The sequence below is a fragment of the Balaenoptera musculus genome, chromosome 10, assembly GCF_009873245.2.
Source record: "Balaenoptera musculus isolate JJ_BM4_2016_0621 chromosome 10, mBalMus1.pri.v3, whole genome shotgun sequence".
Taxonomy (NCBI): domain Eukaryota; kingdom Metazoa; phylum Chordata; class Mammalia; order Artiodactyla; family Balaenopteridae; genus Balaenoptera; species Balaenoptera musculus.
Genome location: NC_045794.1, coordinates 51,385,473 through 51,410,305, shown reverse-complemented (window position 1 = coordinate 51,410,305; position 24,833 = coordinate 51,385,473). Strand labels below are relative to the sequence as shown.

The 24,833-nt window shown below is 39.8% G+C and overlaps 1 protein-coding gene across 3 annotated transcripts in view; it reads right to left on the bottom strand.

The window, feature by feature from the left end:
• SRGAP1 (SLIT-ROBO Rho GTPase activating protein 1) overlaps window positions 1-24,833 on the bottom strand; it is a 276,221-nt gene that overhangs the window by 61,168 nt on the left and 190,220 nt on the right. For all 3 annotated transcript variants that reach the window (XM_036867076.1, XM_036867078.1, XM_036867079.1), the window contains exons 7-10: window positions 19,479-19,700; window positions 17,400-17,501; window positions 3,469-3,666; window positions 2,941-3,025 (exon numbers count right to left, since the gene is read on the bottom strand). In XM_036867076.1, the coding sequence (XP_036722971.1) occupies window positions 2,941-3,025; window positions 3,469-3,666; window positions 17,400-17,501; window positions 19,479-19,700 (607 nt within the window). The remainder of the gene's footprint in view (window positions 1-2,940; window positions 3,026-3,468; window positions 3,667-17,399; window positions 17,502-19,478; window positions 19,701-24,833) is intronic.

Sequence of the window (24,833 nt, the reverse complement as noted above, 5' to 3'; positions counted from 1 at the left end):
TACTATGAAGGCAGTTTTTGTAGCAATGAGCCTAGTATAACTCAGAGATGTGATTTCTACATAAAAATTCAGGACTGTCCCCAAACACGTTGTTTAATCCTGTGCTACTAACCTTAGTTGGCCAAATCCAGAGTTGGATCCCTTCTTAAGGGCTCACCATTGGATAATCTCACTGTGGAACAGGCGCCATTAACTTGCCTGGTCTCCTTTGGTGTAAGCCTATTAATGTGAACAGGGCTTGCATGGAAAGCCAAAGGGCTCACAATGGCCGAGCTAAAAGGTGGGGCACGGCCCCCAAGCTCCGCTTGTCTCTGGGCAAAGCCGCCAGCATCAAGCCCATGCAGCACAACTGTGTGCTGCCAAGCCTGCGCGGGGGGGCAGGGCTGGGGAGCAGAGAGGTCTGCAGCCAGTGGGTCTGCCGGCACTGGGTGAGAACCATCCAGTTTCTTGCGCAGAATAAATCCAGTCCAGCGAACGCCTGGTACACGTGAACAAGCTGGTGTCGCTAGGACACCGGAAACCATTGAAAGTAATTACAAGATGAAGACATCCTGGCATGGAGCTCACAAAGTACGATACAGCTTTACACAGTTCAGCAGCTGAAGACAGAATCTGGCGTATGGACTCAGCAAACTGGCTGAAATAGAGCCCTAGCCAAAATGGCATGTAAAATAATATCAACCGGTGGGGCTTTCTCTCCAGGAGACATAAGGGAATCTACATAGAAATGAGTACCATAAAAGTTCCAGAATGTGATCCCAAGAGTATTAACACTTGTCTACATGCAGTGCCAAGAATGAATTCACCCACTACTTAATTTCCTCCAACTCACAATTTCTTAAATGGTGTCTCCAGTCCTGTAGGGAAGGACTTTGTGCCTGTTAAGTACTCATCTGCACTGAAGATTATTTATGCTTTGGGACTGGCAACAAACCTTGGGGCATCACTGCAATATCAGGCATTTGTGAAAAGTGGAAAAAAGAAAAAAAGACTTTACATGATATCATGAGGAGAACAAAGAAAAAAGAGGACATAATTGCTAATGTAAGACAACTATTCAAAGAAAAAAAAAAAGGGCTTTTTTTTTTTTTTTTTTAAGGTTCAAACTTCTGTTACAGAAGAATTGAAAGACTAGTACAGGGAACATTCCTACGCCCTTCACTTAGATTTCCCAACTGTTAACATTCTGCCATAATGGCTTTATTTCCTTCTCTCTCCCTCTCTTTTTTTTTTTTTTTTTTAATTTATTTATTTATGGCTGTGTCGGGTCTTCGTTTCTGTGCGAGGGCTTTCTCTAGTTGTGGCAAGCGGGGGCCACTCTTCATCGCGGTGCGCGGGCCTCTCACTATCGCGGCCTCTCTTGTTGCGGAGCACAGGCTCCAGACGCGCAGGCTCGGTAGTTGTGGCTCATGGGCCCAGTGGCTCCGCGGCATGTGGGATCTTCCCAGACCAGGGCTCGAACCCGTGTCCCCTGCATTGGCAGGCAGACTATCAACCAGTGCGCCACCAGGGAAGCCCCTCCCTCTCTTATATATATCTTTTCTCCTGAACCATTTGAAAGTAAGCTGCAGACATTATGACACTCAGCAAGCATTCCTTAAGAATAAGAATGTTCTCCTTCATAACCATAATACCATTATCATATCTAGGAAAATTAAAAATTCACTAAATAATAGCATATAATATACAGTTTATATTTAAATTTCCCCAGTTGTCCCTAAAACGCCTTTTGTAGCTTTTGCGTTTTGATTCACAGTCTAATGAAGGTTCACATATTGTATTTGGTTATTTTATTTTTTAAGACAGTTCTTAGCACTTTAAATGTAATTTGTTTTTTTTCTAAGTGAAATTGGCCTTTTATCTTAGAGTCTGGCATCCTAACTGCAATACACAGAGTTTCAGGTTATGATGATCTTTCTCCATGTGGACATTCCCAGAGGATAATGGTCCCTTGGAGGAAACCAGGAGATAAGGTGATGGAAACCCTGCTTTATGGCTAAGGAAGGTTCTAAAATGGTAGGAGGTAAGAGTTTAGGTCAAGGGAGCAAACTCTTTTTGGCCCGAGTTATTTACACAACTCAGTCCCCTGATTTCCCTCTCCCATCTGTATTCTCTTTCATTTTTTTATAACTTCCAGCAAGATCTAGTGTGAATAAAAGATAATTAAATGTATTACAGATTATGAGGTACTTATGACAGGAACTTCATTTGTGTTTTTTCTTCCCTTTTAAATCTCATGAAGATGAAAAGGGAAGCAATAACATCTACACTGTACCCTTTACTTTAATCCTTTTTTTCCTCCTCAGTTTTCCCATCTGTAAAAATGGGGAAATTAATAGTGCCCAGTTATATATACAGCTCAGAACAATGCCTGGCACAGAGAGAGCCTTGTGTTAGTGGTAGCTACTGTTATTTTTGGTACCATTAGATACAGCAATATGCTTAATAGAATTCGTTTGCTTCTCAACTAAAACCAATGCCTACTGAAAGAAAAAAAAAATCATCCAAACCGGTTTAGCTGGTTTCTAGAGTCCAAAAAGGCATTAGATGGGACAACAAATACTAGTCCATTTAAACAAAAGGGGTGGGGCTGGAAGGGTGGGGAAGTCCAAGAAGGAAAGGAAGAAGTGACTGGGGGTGCGTGGGGTCAGCAAGTGGGAACAGGTGCGGCTCCTTCTGACTTCTCTCTTCCCACTGTGCTCTGAAGACCCTTCCTCTGGAGCTCTGTGTTGGCTAGATTTCCCTGTTCTGGTTAGCATCAAGCTCATAAAGAAAACAGTTCCAGGGAGAACTTGATTCTTACACAGATAAAGCCAAATCTAAACATACAGTGTTCTCTGCTTCTTCCAGCACAAATTCACAGTTCACACTCTTCATGGAATACATACATGACACAACATATAATCCAGGTCATCTCCCCAACTATGTCAGGTAACTGACCTTCTCCAAGGGTTCTCTGCAACAAGTCATGCTTGGCTTGAAGTTTTGTGATGAGATTACTACCCTCCAAGTATTCTCTGAGTTTCTGCAAAAGCAAAGATATGTTTTTAACTTTTTAAAAAATTATTCAGTGTCCAGGAACTTCCCATAGGATATCTAAAATCCCGCCACTTTTGTCTTTTAGATCAGAGAACCTTGCTAAGCAAAGTGTTGTGGCATCAGCCTATTAGAGACGTGGACTCTCAGGTGCCTCCCTCCCCAGACCTACTGGAATCAGAACCTGCATTTTAACAAGCTCTCCTGGTGACACGTATGTTCATTAAATAATCTAAAAGTTCTGTTTCAGAGCAGTCCTCTTTAAATTTGTCCGCATATCAGTACTACCTCCTAAACTGTATCCCAGACCTACTGAACTGGAAACTCTGATCTTAGTAAAGAACCCCAGGTGATTCTGATGCAACTCCAGAAACAGTGCTTGGGGTCCCCAGATCTGAGCCCCAAGAGGGGCTGGGGAAGCAGCAGGCATACCATGAAGTAGAACTGCTCGGTCTCCTGCTGGTTGGCTCTTCTCTTGGCGATACTGGGCTTACTCAGGTAGGTTTCAGAGACAGTAGACTTCACAGACTCTGTGGAGCGACTGTGCTGGAAGCATTCAGAAACATCGTAGTCCTCGATGGTCACCATATCTTGTATCGTCTGCAAGGTGGCCTCAGTCGTTTTCTTAACCTGGGAACAGGAGCGCATTTCTCACGTTAGTACCTTATTTCGTGAATCCCACAAACAGTGAGAAACTGCTCTGTCAGGTAGAGATGGGGGCACAGGCCCTGCCCCCACCAAAGTTCAGAGTCTATTAGGGGAGAGAGACAGGTAAACAACACCCCATGTCACCAATATAAGGAGAGGCTTTCTTCAGAATTATCCTAAGGAGGATATCACTTTATATTTGAGTTCCTGTAAATCTCATGTATCACTGAGTACTCTCTCAATTACATTTTCTGTTTTAAAGGACTTTTTAAACTGAAGTGAAATTACATACAGAAAAATGCGCAAACCATAAGTGTATAGCTTTATGAATTATCACCAACTGAACTCGCTCATGTGACTACCACTCAGATCAAGAAATATAGCACATTATGAGTACCCTGTGCTTCTCTCAGTCACCACACACACTTTTCTGCTCCCCAGAGGTAGCTACTATCCTGATTTCTAACCTCATATATTAGTTTTGCCCCTTTAAAATACTTTATATAAATAAATGGATTCTTACAGCATATATTATTTTTGTTTTGTTTCTTTTGCTCAACTTTATGTAGTGTAAGATTTATTCATTTCTTGTGAGTACAGTATTTCACTACTGAATGTTCATTGTAAGAATACATCATAATTCATCCCTTTTACTGTTGATAGATGACTTATTTCTGGCTTTGGGCCACTATGAATAATACTGCTATGAACACATTTTTGTTGGGCCACACATACTTGAGTATAAGATACTTGAGTATAAGATAAAGCCAAATCTAAACATACAGTGTTCTCTGCTTCTTCCAGCACAAATTCACAGTTCACACTCTTCATGGAATACATACATGACACAACATATAATCCAGGTCATCTCCCCAACTATGTCAGATAACTGACCTTCTCCAATATACCTTCTCCAATAACTGACCAATTCAGCAATATGCTGAATTGCTGCTTATTGGGTATTCCAGACTGTTTTCTAAAATTATCGTTCTAATATGTATTCCCACCAACACAGGAGAATTCCTATTACTTCACATCCACAACAATTGGTATTGTCAGTTTTAAAATTTAAACCATTGGGAATTCCCTGGCGGTCCAGTGGTTAGGACTACGTGCTCTCATTGCCGTGGGCCCAGGTTTGATCCCTGGTCGGGGAACTAAGATCCCGCAAGCCATGTGGCACGGCCAAAAAAGAAAAAAAAAAAAATCACCTAAAAATTTAACCCACTGTGTTGGGTGTGTAATGGTATCTCATTGTGGTTTTAATATGTATTTCTCTGATGGTTGAGATTGAGCACATTATCATATGTTGAAGGCAATTTAGATTTTCTCTCTTGGAAACAGTCTGTTAAACCTCTTGCTCAATCTTCTATTGGGTGATGAGCCTTTCTCTTTACAGATTTGTAATACGTATATGAGTCTTTTGTTAGTTATATGTGTTGCAAATATCTTTTCCCACTCTGAGCTCTGGTTTTTTACTCTTTCTATAGTGTCTAGATGAACAGTCTCTAATTTTAATGTAATCAATTTACTAATCCTTGCCTTTATAATCAGTGCCTTTTAAAAAAAAAATTAATTAATTAATTAATTAATTTATGGCTGTGTTGGGTCTTTGTTTCTGTGCGAGGGTTTTCTCCAGTTTTGGCAAGCAGCGGGGGCCACTCTTCCTCGTGGTGCACGGGCCTCTTACTATCGCGGCCTCTCTTGTTGCGGAGCACAGGCTCCAGATGCGCAGGCTCAGTAATTGTGGCTCATGGGCCCAGTTGCTCCGCGGCATGTGGGATCTTCCCAGACCAGGGCTCGAACCCGTGTCCCCTGCATTGGCAGGCAGACCCTCAACCACTGCGCCACCAGGGAAGCCCCAATCAGTGCCTTTTGTGTCCTATTTAAGGAATATTTTCCTATCTCATGGTCATAAAGATACTGTTCTATGTTATCTTCTAGGAGCTTTTAAATTTATCTTCCACATTTATCTTCCACAATTAGGTTGTACTCCACCTTTGCTTATGAAAGTCTAATGTAAATCAATAGCTTTATCCTTTTCCCAGACAATGTACAGAGTTTAGAACACCTTAAAACCATTTACTTTTCCTGACTTACATGCTATTTTTGTAATGTTTTATAATAGGATGTATTATATATGTAAATATTTGTATACATTTAAATACAAGACATTATTATGATATAGTCAGTATTCATTTAGCTTTATCCATATATTTATTAAATTCTTTGATCTCTATGCCTTATATTTTTAAGAACACCCTTTAGAAATTCTTTCTTTTAAAAATATAGTTGATTTACAATATTATGTTAGTTTCAGGTGTACAATAAAGTGATTCAGTTTTCTCTCTCTATATATGTATATATATGTATATATATATATATATACACACACACACACACAAATATGTATACTTTTTCAGATTCTTTTCCATTATAGGTTATTTCAAGATATTGAATAGTTTCCTGTGCTATACAGTAAATCCTTGTTGTTTATCTATTTTATATACAGTAGTGTGTATCTGTTAATCCCATACTCCTAATTTATTCCTCCCCTTCCCCTTTGGTAACTACATTTATTTTCTACATAGAAATTCTTTTTAGCACAAATCCTTTAGTGGTGAATTTTGCTTTTGTTGATTTAAAAATGTCTTCTATTTCACCTTCATTTATGAAAGATATTTTTTCCTGGTTGGCAGTTATTTTCCTTCAGTACATTTAAAACATCACTGTACTTTCTTGTGGCTTCCAAGTTCCTGTTGAATGAGAAGTTTACTATCAGTCTATCACACTTTGAATGAATGCTGCTTTCTTTCTCCGGCTGGTTTTAAAGTTTTCTACAGTTTCACTATAATGTATCTAGGTAAGGATTTTAAAAATATATTCTGCCTGGAATATTTTTGGACTTCTTCAATTATGTGATACTTTTCTTAAGCTCTGATAAAATTTCAGCCATTATCTTTACAAATATTGTCTCTACTTTCTATCAGTTTTTTCTGGGAGTTTAGTTAGTATGCTAAAAATCACTGTGTTCTCTGTATCTTACCTTTCTCTTCATATTTTCTATCCTTTTGTTTTTCCATGCTGCATTTTGATTACTTTCTTCAGATTTGTCTTCCATTTTGATAATTCACTCTTCAGCTGTGTCTAATCTGATGTTAAAACAATGCCTGATTTATTACTTTGGGATACTGTATTTCTCAGCTCTAGAATTTCTGTGTGGTTCATTTTCAAATCTGTTATTTCACTGTTTATAGGTTATAACAGTGCCCTGCTGAAATCTAAGCTTGGCTTTTATCTTCTTGAACACAGTAAATAGCTCTTTTACAGTTTTTTTCTGGTAATCCCAATATTTAGTTCCTGTGGGTATATTTCTATTGTCTGTTATGTATTCTGGCTATCACTCATATTGTCTTTTCTCCTTATGTACCTAGTTATCTTTGCTGGACAGTTTTTGTAGAGTTATTTGAGGTCTAGGGTGAGGTTATCATCCTGAGGGAATGTTTGTTTATTTTTCCAAGCCATTAGGGGCACTAATAGTTCAGAATCACTGGATTTTATTTCTGTTCAAAATATTTGATGTTCTTCCTTTTGGGAACATATGGTTCCCTATGTCATGGGTTTCAGGCTTGGCCATGTACCTTGTCCTGGATAATGAAATGTGTGAGAATCAGCTGAGTGACTCAGTCCACCATTACAGGAAGTAGAAATATGTTCGATTTTTTTTTTAAAACAACAAAATACTGTTTAGGGAAGAAACAATAGCAATCAGTGCTAGTTTAGAGGCTTAAAGAGGTCATGTGATGGAGTAAATTTTAAAAGGAGGCAAAAATTAAACAGATTTAGTCATTATTCCTGAGATATGATATGCAAAATGCAAAGGATAGACACTGGAAAAAAACACATTAAAGATGATTTTTAAAATAACATTATAAGTACTTTAAGAAAGTCATGATTATATATCTATAGGCTGAATGAAAAGACTCACTATCCTGTAGGTGACATCAGTAAGATGGCAGAATTCGAGGTCCCCTATTCATACACTCCCACAACAACAATTTGGCAGCCATCCACGGACAAAAGTGCATTTGTGGGGGCTTCGGGATCCAGACAGGAGCTTGTAAAACCTTGATGGAGCCCACAACTGCCAAGGACCAATTTGAGAAAGCTGGCCCATGCCCAGGTGGCAGGCTTGCCAACGTTGGTCCTGGCTACAGACCCAGAAATAGCCTGTCCGCTTGTAGACTCAGCTACAGTCCTGTTTGGCCTTGGGCCTGCCACCAACACTATTTGCCAAGGGACCCAAGAGGAGTCACGCCCACCAATGTCCCAAGTAACAGGCCCCCTGACCTTAGTCCTAGATTTGGACCCTGTAGTAGCCCATGATGCAGCTCCAGTCCCTCTCAGCCCTGGTCTGGGAGCAGTGCTATTGCCCAGGGACCTGCTGGGAGGCACACCTGTCTTTGCTCCCAGAGGCAGACCTGCCGACCTCGGTCCAACTGCAGATCTTGAAGTGGTCCTGTAACCTGGCTCCAGATGAGCCCCGCTTCAGTCCAGGGGGCAGTTCTGCTTGACCAGAAACCAGGCTGAAGACACGTCTATCTGTGCCCTGGGGGCAGGCCCACCAACCTCGGTCCAACTGTGGATAATGAAGTGGCCCTGTGACTTGGTTCTAATACCTCTTAGCAATGGCCTATGAGCAGTCGTACCCATCCGAGGGACCCAACAAGAGACAAGCCCATTTGTATTCCCAGAGTCAGGCCTGCCAAACTCTGTCCAACTTTGGTTCTTGAAGCAGCCCTGTAAGTTGGATCCAGTCCCTCTCGGTAGTAGTCCAAAAGCAGTCCTGCCCACCCAGGGACCAGGAGGGAGACATGACCATCTGTGCCCCCAGAGGCAGGCCTGCAGAACTTGGTTCCGGCTGTGGACCCTACTGCAGACCTGTGACTTAGATCTAGGTATGCTCAGCTGCAGTCCAGGGCCAGTCCTGCCTACCAGGGACCTGTCCAGTGACTTGGCAGGTGCCACACCCACCCAAGTCCTTGGTGACAGGCCCACAGACTATGGCCCATAGTGTGGACCCAGCAACAGTGAATGTGATTCCTTGTCAATCGCTCTTCTTTTTTTTTCAACTTCCTTCTCAGAAACAAGAGTGTCATGGTTAAATTTGGAATTATCGGGAAGAATAAAGGATGTGACAGAAGCCACCAGATACAATGGCTGGGACTATGTATTATCCCATGGGACACTCCCGATGAAGAATAACACCAGCTTCTGACACACACACAAGCCATGTTAATAAGTCACAAGGGGGAACATAATGAAGCAAATATGAAACAGCTAATATGAGGCTTGTAATGACTCCCCATTAGTAGCAAGGAAACACAGTTGGGTTTGGTAGAAGGAGAGGCCAAAAACATGATAAGGAATTATGAAAAACCCAAAGAATATGCTGTACTGGAGGAGTGTCCAGGTGGCCCGGACTCTGAGAGGAGATTTCTGCGGCCTTCTGTAGACTGCCTCTTTTGCCTTTCTTCTCCCAGGACATTACAATTATTAGAGAAAACAAGAAGTTTCCTTCTCCAAACACACTGATTTAGTTTTCTAGGGCTGCCATAACGAAGTGCCACATGCTGTGTGGCTTAAACAACAGAAATTTATTGCCTCATAGTTTTGGAGGCTAGAAGTCTGAGATCAAGGTGTGGCCAGGGTTGGTGCCTTCTGAGGCTGTGATGGAAGGAGCTGTTCTAGCCCTGCCTCCTCGGCTTATAGACAGCCGGCATCTTCTCTCTCTGTCTCTTCATATTGTCTTCTGTGTTTCTGTGTTCCAATTTCCCCTTAACATAAGAACATCAGTCACACTGGTTAGGGCCCACCCTAATGACCTCACTTTCACTTGATTACCTCTGTGAAGACCCTATCTTCAAATAAGGTCACATTCTGAAGTACTGATGGTTAGGACTTCAACATACGAATTTTGGGGGAACACAATTCAACCCCTAACACACACCACGTTATTTCATGGCACTGTGCCTTGTACCTTGCACCTGGTGCAGGCCTATTCATCCTTTAAGACTTATCATTCCATCTGCGAAGGTGATCCCTAGCCCTGTCCTCCCCTCCCCACTTAACTACTCCCTCCTTGCCACCACTGACCTTGTATGTATTTCAATTAGAGCACTGTATCCTTTCAGATGTATTAAAAATTAGCAGAAAGAGACCACACACATATAAACTGGATGAATGCCATAGTTAATTAGCCAGGGGTACAGAAACTTATCGCCAGCATAGGCCACAGAAGGCAGTAGCAGCGGCAGAGCACTTCCCTTGCTCCTGGTACCTTAACAGGGGGGTACAGGTGCCAGTGACCCTGTCACTGCTGGGTAAGGTGTTTGCCAGATTTAGAAAAACAGTCCAATTTTTGCTGCTCTTCCCCCGGCTTTCGGGGAAGGGTCATGTCACCATTCCAGAGGAATTCACACTAGTAACCTACACACTTGCATTTAAGGCGATGTTTACAAATACCAGGCTCTCCTGACTTCTGAACAAAGTTCATTCTCAGCAATGATACAGCTTAATCCGAAGAAGAGAACATCATCATTGCTTAGAGCTCGCTGAACAACATTTCTGCTTCAGTCATGTCTCAGAAAGCCTGTTTTCCTGCAGCCCATCTGAACTCTGACTTAATGACCCTTCTGGGTGGACCCTTTGCTAAGAGTGGTCTAAGGAGCATGACCCCAAATCCATTTCTCACCAGCACCTACACCACACTGTTTAGAGGGCCTTTGTTTTCTATCTCCAGCGGGAGCACCTTGAGGTCAGGGACAGCTTATTAACTAGCACAGTGCCTGGAATACAGCAGATTCTTAAGAGAGCGGTGAAAATGAACTGAATGAACGGTGGAAGTTGAAGTCATCCTCCTTCCAAATTGATAAGACGCTAGAGAAATGCTCAGCACACACCAACAACGTGGGGTTTCCTTGCTGACAGTCATCCTGAGCTCTGCCATTTTCTTCCGATGCCCTATCCCATCAATCACTTTTAGACGCTTTCTAGAAACTCTCCTCATTCCCCTTGGTATTCTTCTGGATCAAGGCCCTCCCTTCAGTGAGTTAAGGCTTATTTGAAATAAACAAACAAACAAAATACACACACGCACACACACACGCGCATACACACGTGCACGCGCACACACACACATACACACACACACAGCTTCTAAAAACAGGCGTTTCCAGTGAGAAATAGTTGATCCTGTTTTCAATTTTGGCCGAGATGATGCTATCATTTAAGGGATAAATGGCAGTTTTCTTTTGTTTGGGCTTTTACTGTCAACCTCATCAGTAGAAGGTTTCAGACAAGTAAGAAACACTTAAGTTAAAATGAAGTTAAAGCCACAGAAGTCATCAGACATAGCAATAATGATTAAGTGGTTATCAAGGCTTCACTTCTTAAACCAACTGCCCCTAAGGGTTTGATCAATGATGTATATGACTTGAGATTCTGCCGCAGTCATCGATTGGTATTATGGGAAATGTGATGGGGGGAAATGTGATTTTTCTACCCTAGGTAGAAATGTAAGCAGATATGTTAGGGGGTCCCTGGAGAAAGAGAACCAGGAATGGATGGCTTTCTTGACATAAGAGAAGCCATTTTAGCCTAAGCCATTTTGTGATCTAAGCCTGGCCACAATGCTTGCCCTTGAACAGGTCTCAGTAACCAAGGATCTCAAGGGAACAAAGGAATGCAGGAACAGAGAAAAGGAAGTCAAACAATAGGCAGTGATAAAGCAGAGCCCTAGTTCCTCCTCAAGGGATATACATAATAAAATATCTTTGAGTTCTGCAGGAACTAAGGCCCCCACCCAGGTGGAGGACAGAAAGAGGATGTTGACCCTCCTGACCTCAATCAACTAAACTTGGACTCTGTTGACTTTTGCCCCCAATTCTATGCTGAATTCTCCTCTGCTCAAACCTCTTCAGGAATATGCATGTACCGTTAGCTGAAAACTTCCCCAATTCTTGCTGTTGGGGAGTCATTGCTTTGGGAAAGATGCCTGGTATTCTCCTTACTTGCTGCAAGTAATAACAAATCCTTCCTTCTCCTGCGCTTTGGCTTGGTTGTGTCTTTTGGCTCCACTCCCACCAAGAGGTGAACCCAGTTTTCAGGTAACAGAAAGTATAACCAAGATATCTCTTACTTCCCTCAATTACCCATGCCATGAAAATTATCTCACATGTTTGCCTAAAATCTTGTTCATTATTGTTGAAAATATCCTGTGTAAGGATTATATTTGGGAATAGTCTGTGAAATACTCCCTAGTAAACTGTTGGTGAAAGATTTTAAGTGGTGCTAGGAAAATTTATATGTTCATTAAACACTGTTGCAAATTAATTGAGGAATTAATTATAGACTACTCTGTTTTCTATTCCCTTCAGGGGGATAAATCTACTATAACTTAAGAGAAATTAGTTGTTTTATGTATGAGAAGGTTTTACTCACAGCACAGAAGTGACATGCTTACAAAAGCTCTATTTTCTGGAGAAAATATTGGGACAAATGGTCTGAAAATGGGGCAAACTACTTAAAAATAAGGCTGTCCTAAAGAAAAGAAAGGCCTAATTGCTTTACTTATGCAGTTCATTTTCCTTTTCTTTGGCTTTGATAAAGGTGAGACAGGAGGGAAAGGGGCAGGGCACAACCGTTAAAAGAATGACACAGCCATTGAGGATACGACAAAAACTGGTTAGAACCAACTAGGCCCAAGGTGGCAGAAGATACAACTCCCAGTAGACTTTGAGCCTCATTAGACGCTCACTGTAATACACTAGCATATGCCAAACAACACACCCACAGGCGCCATGACACTTCTGAGGCCCACCATAAAAGGCCAAAAAGTGGAAGTGCGTGGTGGCCCAATTCCTGGGATTCCCTGCCCCTTTCCCAAAATAGAATATCCCTCCCACTTGTTAGCCTATGAAATTACCCAGCCCATAAAAACGAATCACCCTGGGCTGCTCCTGAGACAACAGCATTCTGCCTATGGAATGTGTATCTCTCTAAATAAACTCTCTTTCACTTTACCTTGGCTCACTTTTGAATTCTTTCCTGTGTGAAGCCAAGGACCCTCACTTGGCAGCCCGTCCCAGGAACTCGCCTGAAACCTGGGACATGACCATCCTCTTGCACCCCATTCTCCTGCAACAAAGGGAGGAATGAGGAACTCTAGGGAAAGGGAAATGTGATCTATGGGGAATTACTCCAGAGGCTAGCTTTGAAAGAAAGGAGCCATAGCAATGACCCCCTAAGCTGAAATCCCTATGACAAAGGTTAAAAGTAAATTTTTTCCTTCCCTTCCGTTTCCTTTCCTTCCTTCTTTCTTTCTTTCTTTTCCCTTGCAGTTTTATTGAGATATAATTGACAGGGCAATAATAAAGTCTACAGCATACTGATTTGACTTAACATACGTCACGAAATGATGAGCACAATAAGTTTAGTGAACATCCATCATCCCACTGATACAAAATAAAAAAAGAAAAAAGGATTTACTCTCAACAAATTTTACATGTAACACACAGCAGTGTTAATTATATTAACCATGTTGCACATTACATCCCTAGTAATAATTTATCTTATAACTGGAAGTTTGTACCTTTTGATGACCTTCATCCAACTCCCCCTCCCCCCCACCCCCCTCTCTTTTTCTATAAATTTGGTCTGTTTTTGAAGTATAATTGACCTACAGCACCATGTTAGTTCCTGGCGTACAACATAGTGATTTGAAATTTCTGCACATTACAAAATGATCACTATCTTAAGTCTAGTTACCATCTGTCACATATCACAAAGATATCACATAGTTATTGACTATATTCCTCATTCTGTACATTTCATCCCTTTGACTCATTTATTTTGTAACTGGAAGTCTGTACCTCTTAATCTCCCTATTTCACTTGAACGGCAAACTTTCAGAAAGTGGACATGGCTGTGTAACATTAGGTTGGAAAGACTTTGGAAACTGTGTATAGTGAGAAAGGTATAAATGATCATTTAGATTTAGGGTGCTTTCAAAGTGTTGCCTTTAAAAATAATGTTTATTAATGTTTCACTTCAAAGTTTTAATAAAAAGTTATACTTTTAAGTAAAAAAAAAAAAAAATTGGGGAATAGAGTTGTGTGGGCAGTAGTCCCTGCTCTAATTCTATGGGCACAATACACAGCGAACCTAATAATATACATTTGTGGACCGGCTGACTGGAAGTTGGAATCATAAGGCTAAGGTATCACCGATGCAAGTTCACAGCATGATGAAACTGTAAGCTCATTTTAAAAGGTTTAACAGGCAAATGTAAAGTTCTTTACATTTGAACTTCACAGTTCATTTACTGTGAAGTGACAGTAAATGTCACAATCCATTATGAATCTGCACCAACCACAAATTTTATCAAGCCCTTCTCAAGCCTTTACTTCCAACTTTTACTACTTACGAGTCTACTCAGGCCATTTTACAAATGCATACTGCTCTCTTCTCTTTGTTTTAAGGCAAGTGCTGCAAAATCAACTATATTCCAGGGCCAAGTAAGTAATGAAAATAGGCAAGTGGGCTGAGTGGGGTGTATGGAAAATAGGAAGCACGTGCTCTGCGTCTAAGGGGAGTATGTACTCCTCAGCTCAAGCCAGTTATTGTCCTATAGAAATGCAGGTCTAGTATGAGAAGACCTAATTTTTTTGAAGCTGAAAATCCACATTTTTATGCAAAACTTCCAATTTTTAAATGACAATAACAATTAAAAAAAAATCAAGCACTGTAGAGCAAACAAAATTTGTCCATGGCCAGACATGGTCTGTGGGCTCTTAGCATGGAAACTCCCTTCTAAGAAGGCCTCCTACAGTTTCAAGGGGTGTCCATTATTTATAGTTGTCTAAGATTTGGTGAAAAGGTTCAAGTTCTATTTAGCTGCCCTATCTATGCTTTTGTAAGCTTAGATGAAATTCTCCCTCAACTTTGATCTTTCCACTGGGCAGTCAAAATTATTTTTAGTTAATTAAACTCTTTCCAATAAATTTTGGACTTTATGAGTATGTGTGTGTATACACACACACACACACATAAGTTTGTGCAGAGGCAGAGAATTACATAGAATTAAGCATGTGTTTCTTTACTTGTATATTTTGCTTTGACACCAAGGTGTCAATTTTCTGTCCTCCTATCAGTGGAAGATCAGAGGCAAATTCCTTATTCATGGTAGAGAATAGTGCTACACAGGGGGTCCAAATCAGCAATGATTGCTATGTTGTTCCCAAGTTAGGTCTCTTATTTTTCACATTGTATAAACGACTTGATATAGACTGCTTCTCCACTAGACACATGCTAACTGTAACTTATTCATCTCTGTACTTTCCACACCTGGCAAAATATGTGGAATGTAGTCGCTCAATAAATATATATTTTACTGAAATGAACTGACCCACAGCATCAAAACTCCTTAAGTTCGTTCTCAATGCCTCTCGTCACATGATTTCAGCTTCACCTTCAGCTCATCCCCAAGGAGAACCTGGGTGATAACCAAACTGCTCTGTTCTCCAACGTTGAAATATATTAAAACCTCTTTCCCTCTTTCTACACCTATGAAGTCTACCGGTTGCCACAAATCCAACTTAAATCTTACTTTCCTCGGGAATCCCATTCTACTACAGTGAATCTGTTCCATATCCAAGAATCATAAACCACTTGTCATGCTCAGAAGAAACATCAGGACAATCCAATTCATTTGTTTCTATAGTAAATTTTGAAAAATCAGCCCTCAGAAAGCACTGTCTGCCCCTATCCGTTTATAAAGATACTGTGCTTCTCCACATTATGCCCAAAGAGGAAGACTAGGGTCACAAACTCAAAGGGCTGCAGAGACCAGACAGGTAACATAAATGGACTAGTCCAATGTAAGAAAATCAGGAGCTGAACAACTGTGGCAAAGTGGAATTCGAGTACCCCAGCCTTTCCCTTCACGAGGCAACACAGGGGCCAGAGTTCCCACACTTTCCTGTTTTTAACAGGCTCAAATTGTGTGAGCCAAACCAAACAGGTCTGTGGGCTGCCAGTCTGGACCTTGCGTATAAGACACTATTTTCCTAGAGTTTAGAGACTGTTTCCAAATAAAACCGCGAGAGCATATGCATGAAAAGAAAATTGGAAGTCACTAGGCATACAAACCCTAGGTCTCATAGGATCCAATAAACTGCATTAAGTGAGTATTTTGTGATGCCTTGCCAAAACCCTAAGCTCTAAAAACACCTCAAAGAGAGCAACGGCTTTCCTTCGGAAAGTTTCATTAGTGGGACTTTACACAGAGACTGAAATCTTAATCACATTGGTTGCATCTTATATACACATGTTTGAATAAGGGGTGGTTTGGTTCTTCCAGAAAGACCAGAAACCAGAAAGGCTGCAATGGGTTTTCACCAAACTATACTGGTCTGGAAACATGACACTCTTTCTTAACAGAAACAAACACACATTCACGTAATTCAAAACATCTCAGTGGAATCAGAATAAAGGAGGGTACTAAAATGAATTTTATTTTATCAAGGGCAAATTGTTGTTTTTTTCCTTTCTGCCCCACACTTCTTCTTTTGGAAATTGTTTGTCTCTAGAAATACGTATTTCTGCTGGGGCTGTCAATCAAATGGTTCTATGAATGGGCACAGAATCTAAGCCGGCCAATGAAAAAATCCCATTACCTGGCTGTAATAGTTGGTCCAAAAGTATGCATGGCTTAAGTCAGGGCAATGAAAGATCTTATTTCAGAGACAAGGATGTTGGGAAGAGGTGAGATGGTAAACTGTAGGGACCATGTAGTCCTGGATCTCCCTATACAGGACATGGGGAGAGACTTCCTACCAACACACATGAAGATACCACTTCAAAGTGATGAAAAGAGATTCCTGACAACTATCATCTGGACACAGATCCAATCACCACTGAGGCTACTGCAAACATTGACCAATAAGTAAACTTTGTGACTTGACTAAGTTTGATTTGGGTTCCTGTAAATTACATTTGAGTGCCTTGACTAACACAAGAAACATTTGTGGTTCCTATTTTTATTTAAGAACATGGACCCAGTAAATCAATTTCAGAAACAGGCAGCTGAATTGTACGACTGCTTTCTGGCTCAAAATATATTTATAATTCACATTTTATGTTCTATCCATTTAAATCCACTAATGTCAGCAAGTAAACAGTTTTATATTCCCATTCAAGTACTATGATTTTTGTACTCATAATTATATCAGTAATGCTATATTCAGTACCAAAGACCTAGAAACTACAAAAAAAGCATAAAAAAGGACTAATTTCAAAAGTTAGGATTAAATTAACATGCCAGACATTTCTTTCCATACACTCATGTAGATTCTTGAACACATATGTTGAATTTGATAATCTATTGGGAACTACTTTCAGTATTTAAGAATTTAAGAATAAAAGGTGTGTTTACATGTGTATGCAGTGAATCCCTGGTAAAGTATTCATTTATGGTAGAATATAGAACCTTTGCATTTATCTTCTGCAAGGAGTATTCTAGGAACTCTGATTTAGCTGAAAATGCAGGATGAAGAGATTGCAGTTACAATGTTAAATTCCCTTAGGTCGTGTGAAAATGTCTTCCAGTTTACATTAGAATTCATTTTACTTGTGACGGCAGAAAGCAGGCTCACCTCCTCGTTCTCAATCTTGAGCGTGGCCAGTCGGGACTGCAGCTGCTGGTACCTGAGCATAAGCTCCGCCTGGACCGGCTGCTGCGCGCTGACCTGACACACCTGATGGGGAATCAAAAACCACAGTTACAACCGGGAGCCGTCCAGCCAGCCTCCAGGTGCACAGTTCTCCCATTTAAAGGTTGCATGAATCAGGCGGATCCCCTCAAGATTCCAATTACATATTTTACTTTTAACAGCCACCTCAAAACTTCAATCTTAAATATGAACTTGTTATGTAGGTGGCAAGAGCAGAATGCAGCTGCTTGGCCTGGATATGACTGGGAAGATAGCAGCGGTAGGAAGCATCCCTCTAAGAATGTGGCAGTTGCTGGAGATGGAGCTCTGACGCTGCCGTCTACCTGTGGAATAAATATTGCGCAGAGTGTGAAGGATGATCCAAGTGTACGGTCATGCGGGCCAAAGTAGGGCAGGCAGCAGAGCCTGCTGGTTACGGTCAGCTGGGTGACTACAGTAAGTTACTAAACCTCAGTTTCCTTATCTGTAAAATGGGGATAGTAAGAGTACCTATGCCATAGGGCTGTGGTGGGGATGAAATGGGATGATGTACATAAAGCACTTAGAACACTGCCTGGCACACAGTGAAAACTCAGAAGAAGTGAATGACTGTTTTCTGTATCTTTCAACCATGGTTTGTCTTGCCAATTTTCAGCCAAATCATGTGATTCACCATGAAACTGAGGAAGCCACTTGACTTAGGCTTTGGTAGAAAGATATTTTGGCCATGATCTCAATTATGGATACGGTCAAAATTAGAGCCTTTTAATTATATTAAAATCAGACTAGAAATGAACAATTTCTTTTCATCTTTCTCATCACAGAAATGGTCTCAGCAAATGAGAGTTTCCTTTTATGGAGTCTCCAAGACATCATAGAGATTATTGCTTCCTGGCAGAGCTGGCCATAGAAAAGGGCAAGAGACTTACTATATAAAAATAATAATAGTTTAAAAAAAGTAAAAACTTTTAACCCAACTGAAATCACTTGTTTGTGACATTTTATCATTCTGTGTTGAACACATCCATCCATAACTGAAAGATTAAAACCATTTGGTTTTAGAAACATAACTCTGGGTGGGATAAGCCACTCGCCTGTCAAATTCATGTGCTATTGGCATAAAGATTGCTTACCATTTTTAATCAAGTAATTCACTCTATCAAATCAAGCAAAAATAAAATTAGGTTAGAAATATATCAGGTACATACATATACATCTTATAAGTCTTAGCATTAGGTGTTTCAGAAAAAATATGACATTAAAGAAGAAATCTGCCATGGAAATTATAAGTATATCTATTTTTAAAAACATACCGTCACCACAATAAGCTAAAATTGAGTTTTTAATCTATGAGTACTGTTTTGCACAGCTGGGACACCAAGTGCTATAGAGCATGCTTCATTATTGGTTCTTCTTGTTTCCCCCTGTTCACAGACAACAAATATACCACTGTAACTCAAAAATGGTTTAAACGGTTTTTTTCCCTTGCATAAAATAGGATAGAAAGCCAAACTCATATAAAGAGCCTAAGATATAATACATCCTTTCTAATGTTCATTTTACCAGTTTGGAGATAACTTGAGTCTTAAAAAAAATGGTTTGTATCTTTTTTCCTCTCTTCCATTTTCCTGCCATTTATAATTATTTTTCTTTACAGAGATCTTTAAATCAGGATTATAAGAAGTCTTCAGACAGATTCTATTGGGCCAACAAAATGCTTTGTTTTGAACTTAAATTTGAATGTCTTGAGGTGGAGAAAGAATTCTTTAACTATCCTGCAACAGTTCAGTGCTTACACCCAGGTGAGTTTGCACCTCTATTTCTTTGGCCTCTGGAGGCATTAGAGTGTTTGACCATTGCTTTAAAAGGTGGTAGTGGCTGATTGTTGGGTATTATGCTAAGATCCCATGCAAAGGCAGCCATGAGAAGACAACTGGGAATTTTTACAACTGCTGGGTACAGCAGGGGAGGAGTAATATAAGTTGAGACAATTCATTAGTTTTAAAATAATCAATTACTGACCTCATCACCCATGTGAGACTGAAACTCAAACTTCATTGGTGGACAGAACGCAGCAGGGTACATCTCCATGAATCTCTGCTTATCACTCCTGGGCTCCAAATTGTCAACTGCGTTCTCAATAATGTCTAAGCCTTCGTGTCTGGAGGTTTCAAGGTTATACTCCGCAGAGAGATATGTTCTCAGGGCTCTGTTTAGACTTGCATGGTAGCCAAGATCGCAGCACTTAAAAAGTAAAAGAACACCACATATAAAAATTAACTCAAAATGGATCACAACTTAAATGTGACAGCTAGAACCATAAAATTCTTAGGAGCAAACCTTCATTACCTTGCATTAGGCATTGGTTTTTTGGATATAGTATCAAAAGCACAAGCAACAAAAGAAAAAATAAATTGGGTTTCATCGAATTTGAAGACTTTTGTGCTTCAAAGGGCACTCTCAAGTAAAAAGATAACCCACATCATGGGAAAAATATTTTGCAAATCATGTTATCTGATAAGGAATTTGTATCTAGAATATATAAAGAACTCTGGCAACTCAATAATAAATAGACATATAGCCCAATTAAAAAAATGGGCAATGTATCTGCTAGGTACTTCTTAAAAAATACATAAACAAATTGTCGATAAGCATATGAAAAGATTCTCAACATCATTTGTCATGGGGAAATGCAAATCAGAACCACAATGTGATACCACTAGGATGGCTAAAATAAAAAAGATAGGTAATAACAAGGATTGGGGAGCATGTGGAGAAACTGGGACCCTCATACACTGCAGATGGGAATGTAAAATGTTGCAGTCACTTTGGAAAAGAGTCTGGCAGTTTGTCAAAAGGTTAAACATATGACTTGGCAATTCCATTCCTAGGAATATATAAGAGAGAGATAAAACTTATACATGAATGTTTCTAGCAGTATTATTAATAGCTGAAAAGTGGAAACTAAGTATCCATCAATAAATGAATAAACAAAATATTTTCAGCCATAAAAAGGAATGAAGTACTGATACATGCTACAACATGGGTCAGCCACACATTGTATGACTCCATTTATATGAATATCCAGAATACGCAAATTTATAGAGACAGAAGATAGATTAGTGGTTGCCTAGGGCTGGGGGATGAAGGAATTAGGAAGTGATGGCTAAGGGGTGCAGGATTTTTCGGAGTAATGAAAATGTTCTAAAATTGATTGTGGCAACATATACACAACACTGTGAATATAATAAAAGCCAACTGTGGATTTTTAATGGGTTAAATGTATGGTATGTGAATAATATCTCAATAAAGCTATTAAAAAATAAAAGAAGCAAAATCAAATACAGAAAAGAAATAATGAAAAAATAGCTTTCAAGTTTGTTCATGCATACTGAGATTCATACAATGATCTACTGAAATCCTTCTAGGATGCAAACATACTAACTGTAATATTGTGATGTTTGTATAATTTATTGAAGACAACAATAATCTGTACTCTTTCAGAAATGGGAAAAACAGGTTTGAATCTGCCAAAATAGCCCAGGAATGCCTTCTTTCTCATCTCTAGAATAAAATTTTTCAATAAGAAATGACTGCCAAAGTCCTTTTATCAGAGATAGAATTTTGTTTAGTATTCCTAGGAATACAAGGGCTTTGGGCTTCAATCTTCACTATCTTTAATTTGTATTTATTTATTCATATTGCATTTTAAGAGAATATAATTTTAAAAACAATGTAACTCTGGATACTAGTCAGTTATAAATTACTGACAGAATTTTAAATTTGTACATAAAAGCCATATAAATCTCTTAAAGAGAAAACAAGTGGTTTTAAAGGTACAAAATCAGGTCATCCCTATATTGTTCTAATGAAGTTCAATCAATTCAGTTTGATTCAATTCAACTCAACTCCCTAATTGGCCATCTATAGATGCCTGGGCATTTGCTAGGCTCCAGGAATATGAAAACTGGAACACAGTAAAATATAATCTCCATTCTCAAGGAATTCAAGTATAAGTTGTTCATCAGTTTGCCACTAAGAGTAGGAGAAGGGTGCAAAGGACACAACTTGTCTTATGTTTTATGAAGGTACAGATTTAATCACTGACCTGTCCTTAGAGATGCCAACACATTTAATTCCACCCTCACCCTCCAATTTCATAATGCTTAAATTTGGGATTTTTACATACACATATTATAAAATCTTGGTTTTCAAAGTGTGGTCTGTGGACCAGCAGCAAATGCAGACTCTTGGGCCCCACCCCTGACCCACTGAATTAGAATCTGAAGTTAAAAAAGAAATACGCACGTTGATTCACATACACACTAAAGTTTGAGAAGCACTGCACTAAAACAATCAAGTAAAAGGGTCTTGAACCCTGTCCTTTAGGGGTGCCATTCCTCCAAACAGGCCAGAGAATCGACCTGATGAAAGATTACTTGATTTAAAAAAGCAGACAGTAGCTGCCACATCACAATTACAAATATAAGCAAAACAAAGTTGCGAGATGCAGCAATCAGTCTCTGCATTAATACATTTCCAGTGGAATCAGCTGCACCCAAATACAGAGACTGATTTTCCGTTAATTAAAAAATTCTAGCCTCAGATGAGCAAAGTCCTCTTTTATTCCTCTTACTACTCAAAATCCATAATGGTTCTGTGTAGCAGCTTTATACACCTCAGAGGGACTGAAAAATTATTTTCAATAACATCTCATCTTATGAAAACATAAATTTGTGAAGGAAATGGCCTCATTTCTTTGAGATGTACCAGTGCTTCGAAACACCCTACTATTCTGAAAGAAGGCAGATTCAACTTGATTGTAATGAAGCAGATCACACAAGCTCCTTTACTTTATGAGTACTGATCCCAATGGGACTTAATAGAAAATTGATATTGAGAGGAAACAACCCAGAGAAAAGCCTTTTCTTACCCCCAACAAAAACCAAGTCTCTTTTCAACTTAAAAGAGAAAGGAAAAAAGAGAAGAAGAATGAAGGAAAAAGAGGAAGAAAAAGAAAGAAGTTCAACCCCAACTATCCACTTGAATTACAGCTCTGAAAAATACATACAAAATTTTCATTACTTCCAGACTTAGTTCACTCCTCAAATTTCTAAGTGTGGCTTCTTTGGGGAGTAAATGTCAAGATTTCAAAAGTACCAGTGCATGTTTCCACACCCAGTTCAGCCAGGCAAATTTGGTGGGTCTGGTCCCAGTAAGACACCCCTTATTTCACTGTTGTTTCCTAATAATTTGGGGAGAAGCATGCATGCGGCTTAGTAATCAACCCAGGGGCCTCCCTGGGTGTCTTCTGGACTTTGAGAACTTAGGAGATTTCTGTGATGAGCTTTGATGGAAAATTTCCTTCTCTGACCTCTACCAGTACTTTCCAGTCTGTGAGGTCATGTAACTGGCATGATTTTGTTACTTGTGATATGCAGCTTTTTCTACACTGTAGGCTTTTTAACCATCCAGAATTTTAAAAGAAACAAGAAACAGCAATAAAATTCTTATTCAAGGTCTCCTGAGATAGCAAGACCTGTCACAGTCATTTTTTTTTCTAAACTGGAAGCTAAAATGACACTGGATATGTTAAGATTCAAGATACTTGGTTAAAAGGCCTAAAGTAATTCTATGGAGCTTATGAATTATTAATGACAATACGAAGAGCCAGCTTCTACACAAAGAGTTGAATTATAACCCAAGTGCCCAAATGCATTTAATGAGGAAAATACATAAGAAACCAATAAAACATCTCATGAAAACAAAATAGTGTTGTTCTGATGGATGAAAAACTCTGAATGGATATATTAAATTATGGATTAAAGCTGGGGAAGGAAAGACTGTTAGAAGTTGAAGGCTGTATTTTTTTTTTTAATATCCTAAGAGCTGCCAAGATAGATTCCACTAGGCATTAGTCTGTATCACCACAGTAAGGCTTATTTCCTTAGGAAAAAGTGTTACAAATAGTATAAAAAAATGAAGATGAAATCTAGGTACTGAGGCCTGTGACAAATACTTTTTCTTGTCCCAAAGGCTGAGAGATTGGTTCAAGTATACTTGGTGGGTAGGATGTCAGGTATAACTGGATCATAGCTGTTCAGGGAGACAACTTTTTTTTTTTTTTGAAATAAACTCCATGACATGAGAAGCCCTAGCGGGGTAGAAGTTTGGACTTAGATGGGATTACCATAATGGAAAACAAGTCCTACATACATGCTTCCAGAACAGTAACAGCCAATGTCATTTGCAGGGCAGCCCAGGAAGTGGCTGGAGGGCAGCCCCAAGCCTGTATGTTACTCCCGAATTAAGTGGTTGTCATGAGAATGGAGAGGGAAGAACTCCTGCAGAACTATTCTGTCTTAACTTCATCACTCCTGCCTCTGTCTGAGAAACTTCCATGATCTTTTCTTGTGGGTCCTGTTTCTGGCTTTTAATAAGTTTGGCTTTGACCATTCCAGAACAGTGGATATTGTGTAAAGACTCAGTCTACCCCTTCTTTTCAGTCTTTCTGAAAAATAGTGCAACCCAAGCAAACTGAACAGCAAAATACAGCTTTCACATGACCATGGGTAGCTTTCAAAGACCAGAAATAGACACTCTCAGAGCTTTTACAGTAGATGTCAAGGAAGAAAGTTGATTTCTTCTGTGTAAGTACCTTTGTCCTTCAGTAATTTCTTCTCTAGCCATTCAGTACCTCAGGCAAGATAACACAAACACATTTTGTGAGACAGAGGCGTCTTGTGGAATTGAACTGTATGTCTAAACTACAGGCAACTTTTACACACCTGCTTTCACCTCTGGGTTCCTGATGATCCACAGCTGACAATTTAAATTTTGCTGCTACTTTAACTGCAGCTGAGCATTTAGTAAAACTTGTTTTGAGTTTCCCTTTAGCATGGAAAAGGTCAAAATGGTACGTCTGTGTGATACGAATGGATACAAAGTAGGAAACAGGAGAAGGAAAACGGAGGTTGCATATGCCTGAGCCAATGAGTAGGCTGAATAACCTTTTGTTGCCTAATACAGCTCCCACCCACAGGGGCAATCATTTCCTTCAGAGGAGCTGCTGCTGGACTCATTTCTTCCCAGACCAAATCTCTGTAACTACCCTGAATCAAATCACAAGAGAGGAGAGAGAACAATAAACCAAGCCTCAATTAATACAGGTCAGGTGATACATGCTATGGAGAAAAAAGTCAGAGGAACAGGGAGAGCTAGGGGAAAGGGCATTGCTCTTTTATATAGGGCAGCCGGGTGCCACATGAATGAAAAGGAGGAGTCTTGTAAAGCTCTGGAAGAAAGAGTGCTCTAGACAAAAACGAGAAAGGCCGCAGGCAAGAAAAAGCTTAGTGGGTCTCGGTAAGAGAAAGGCCT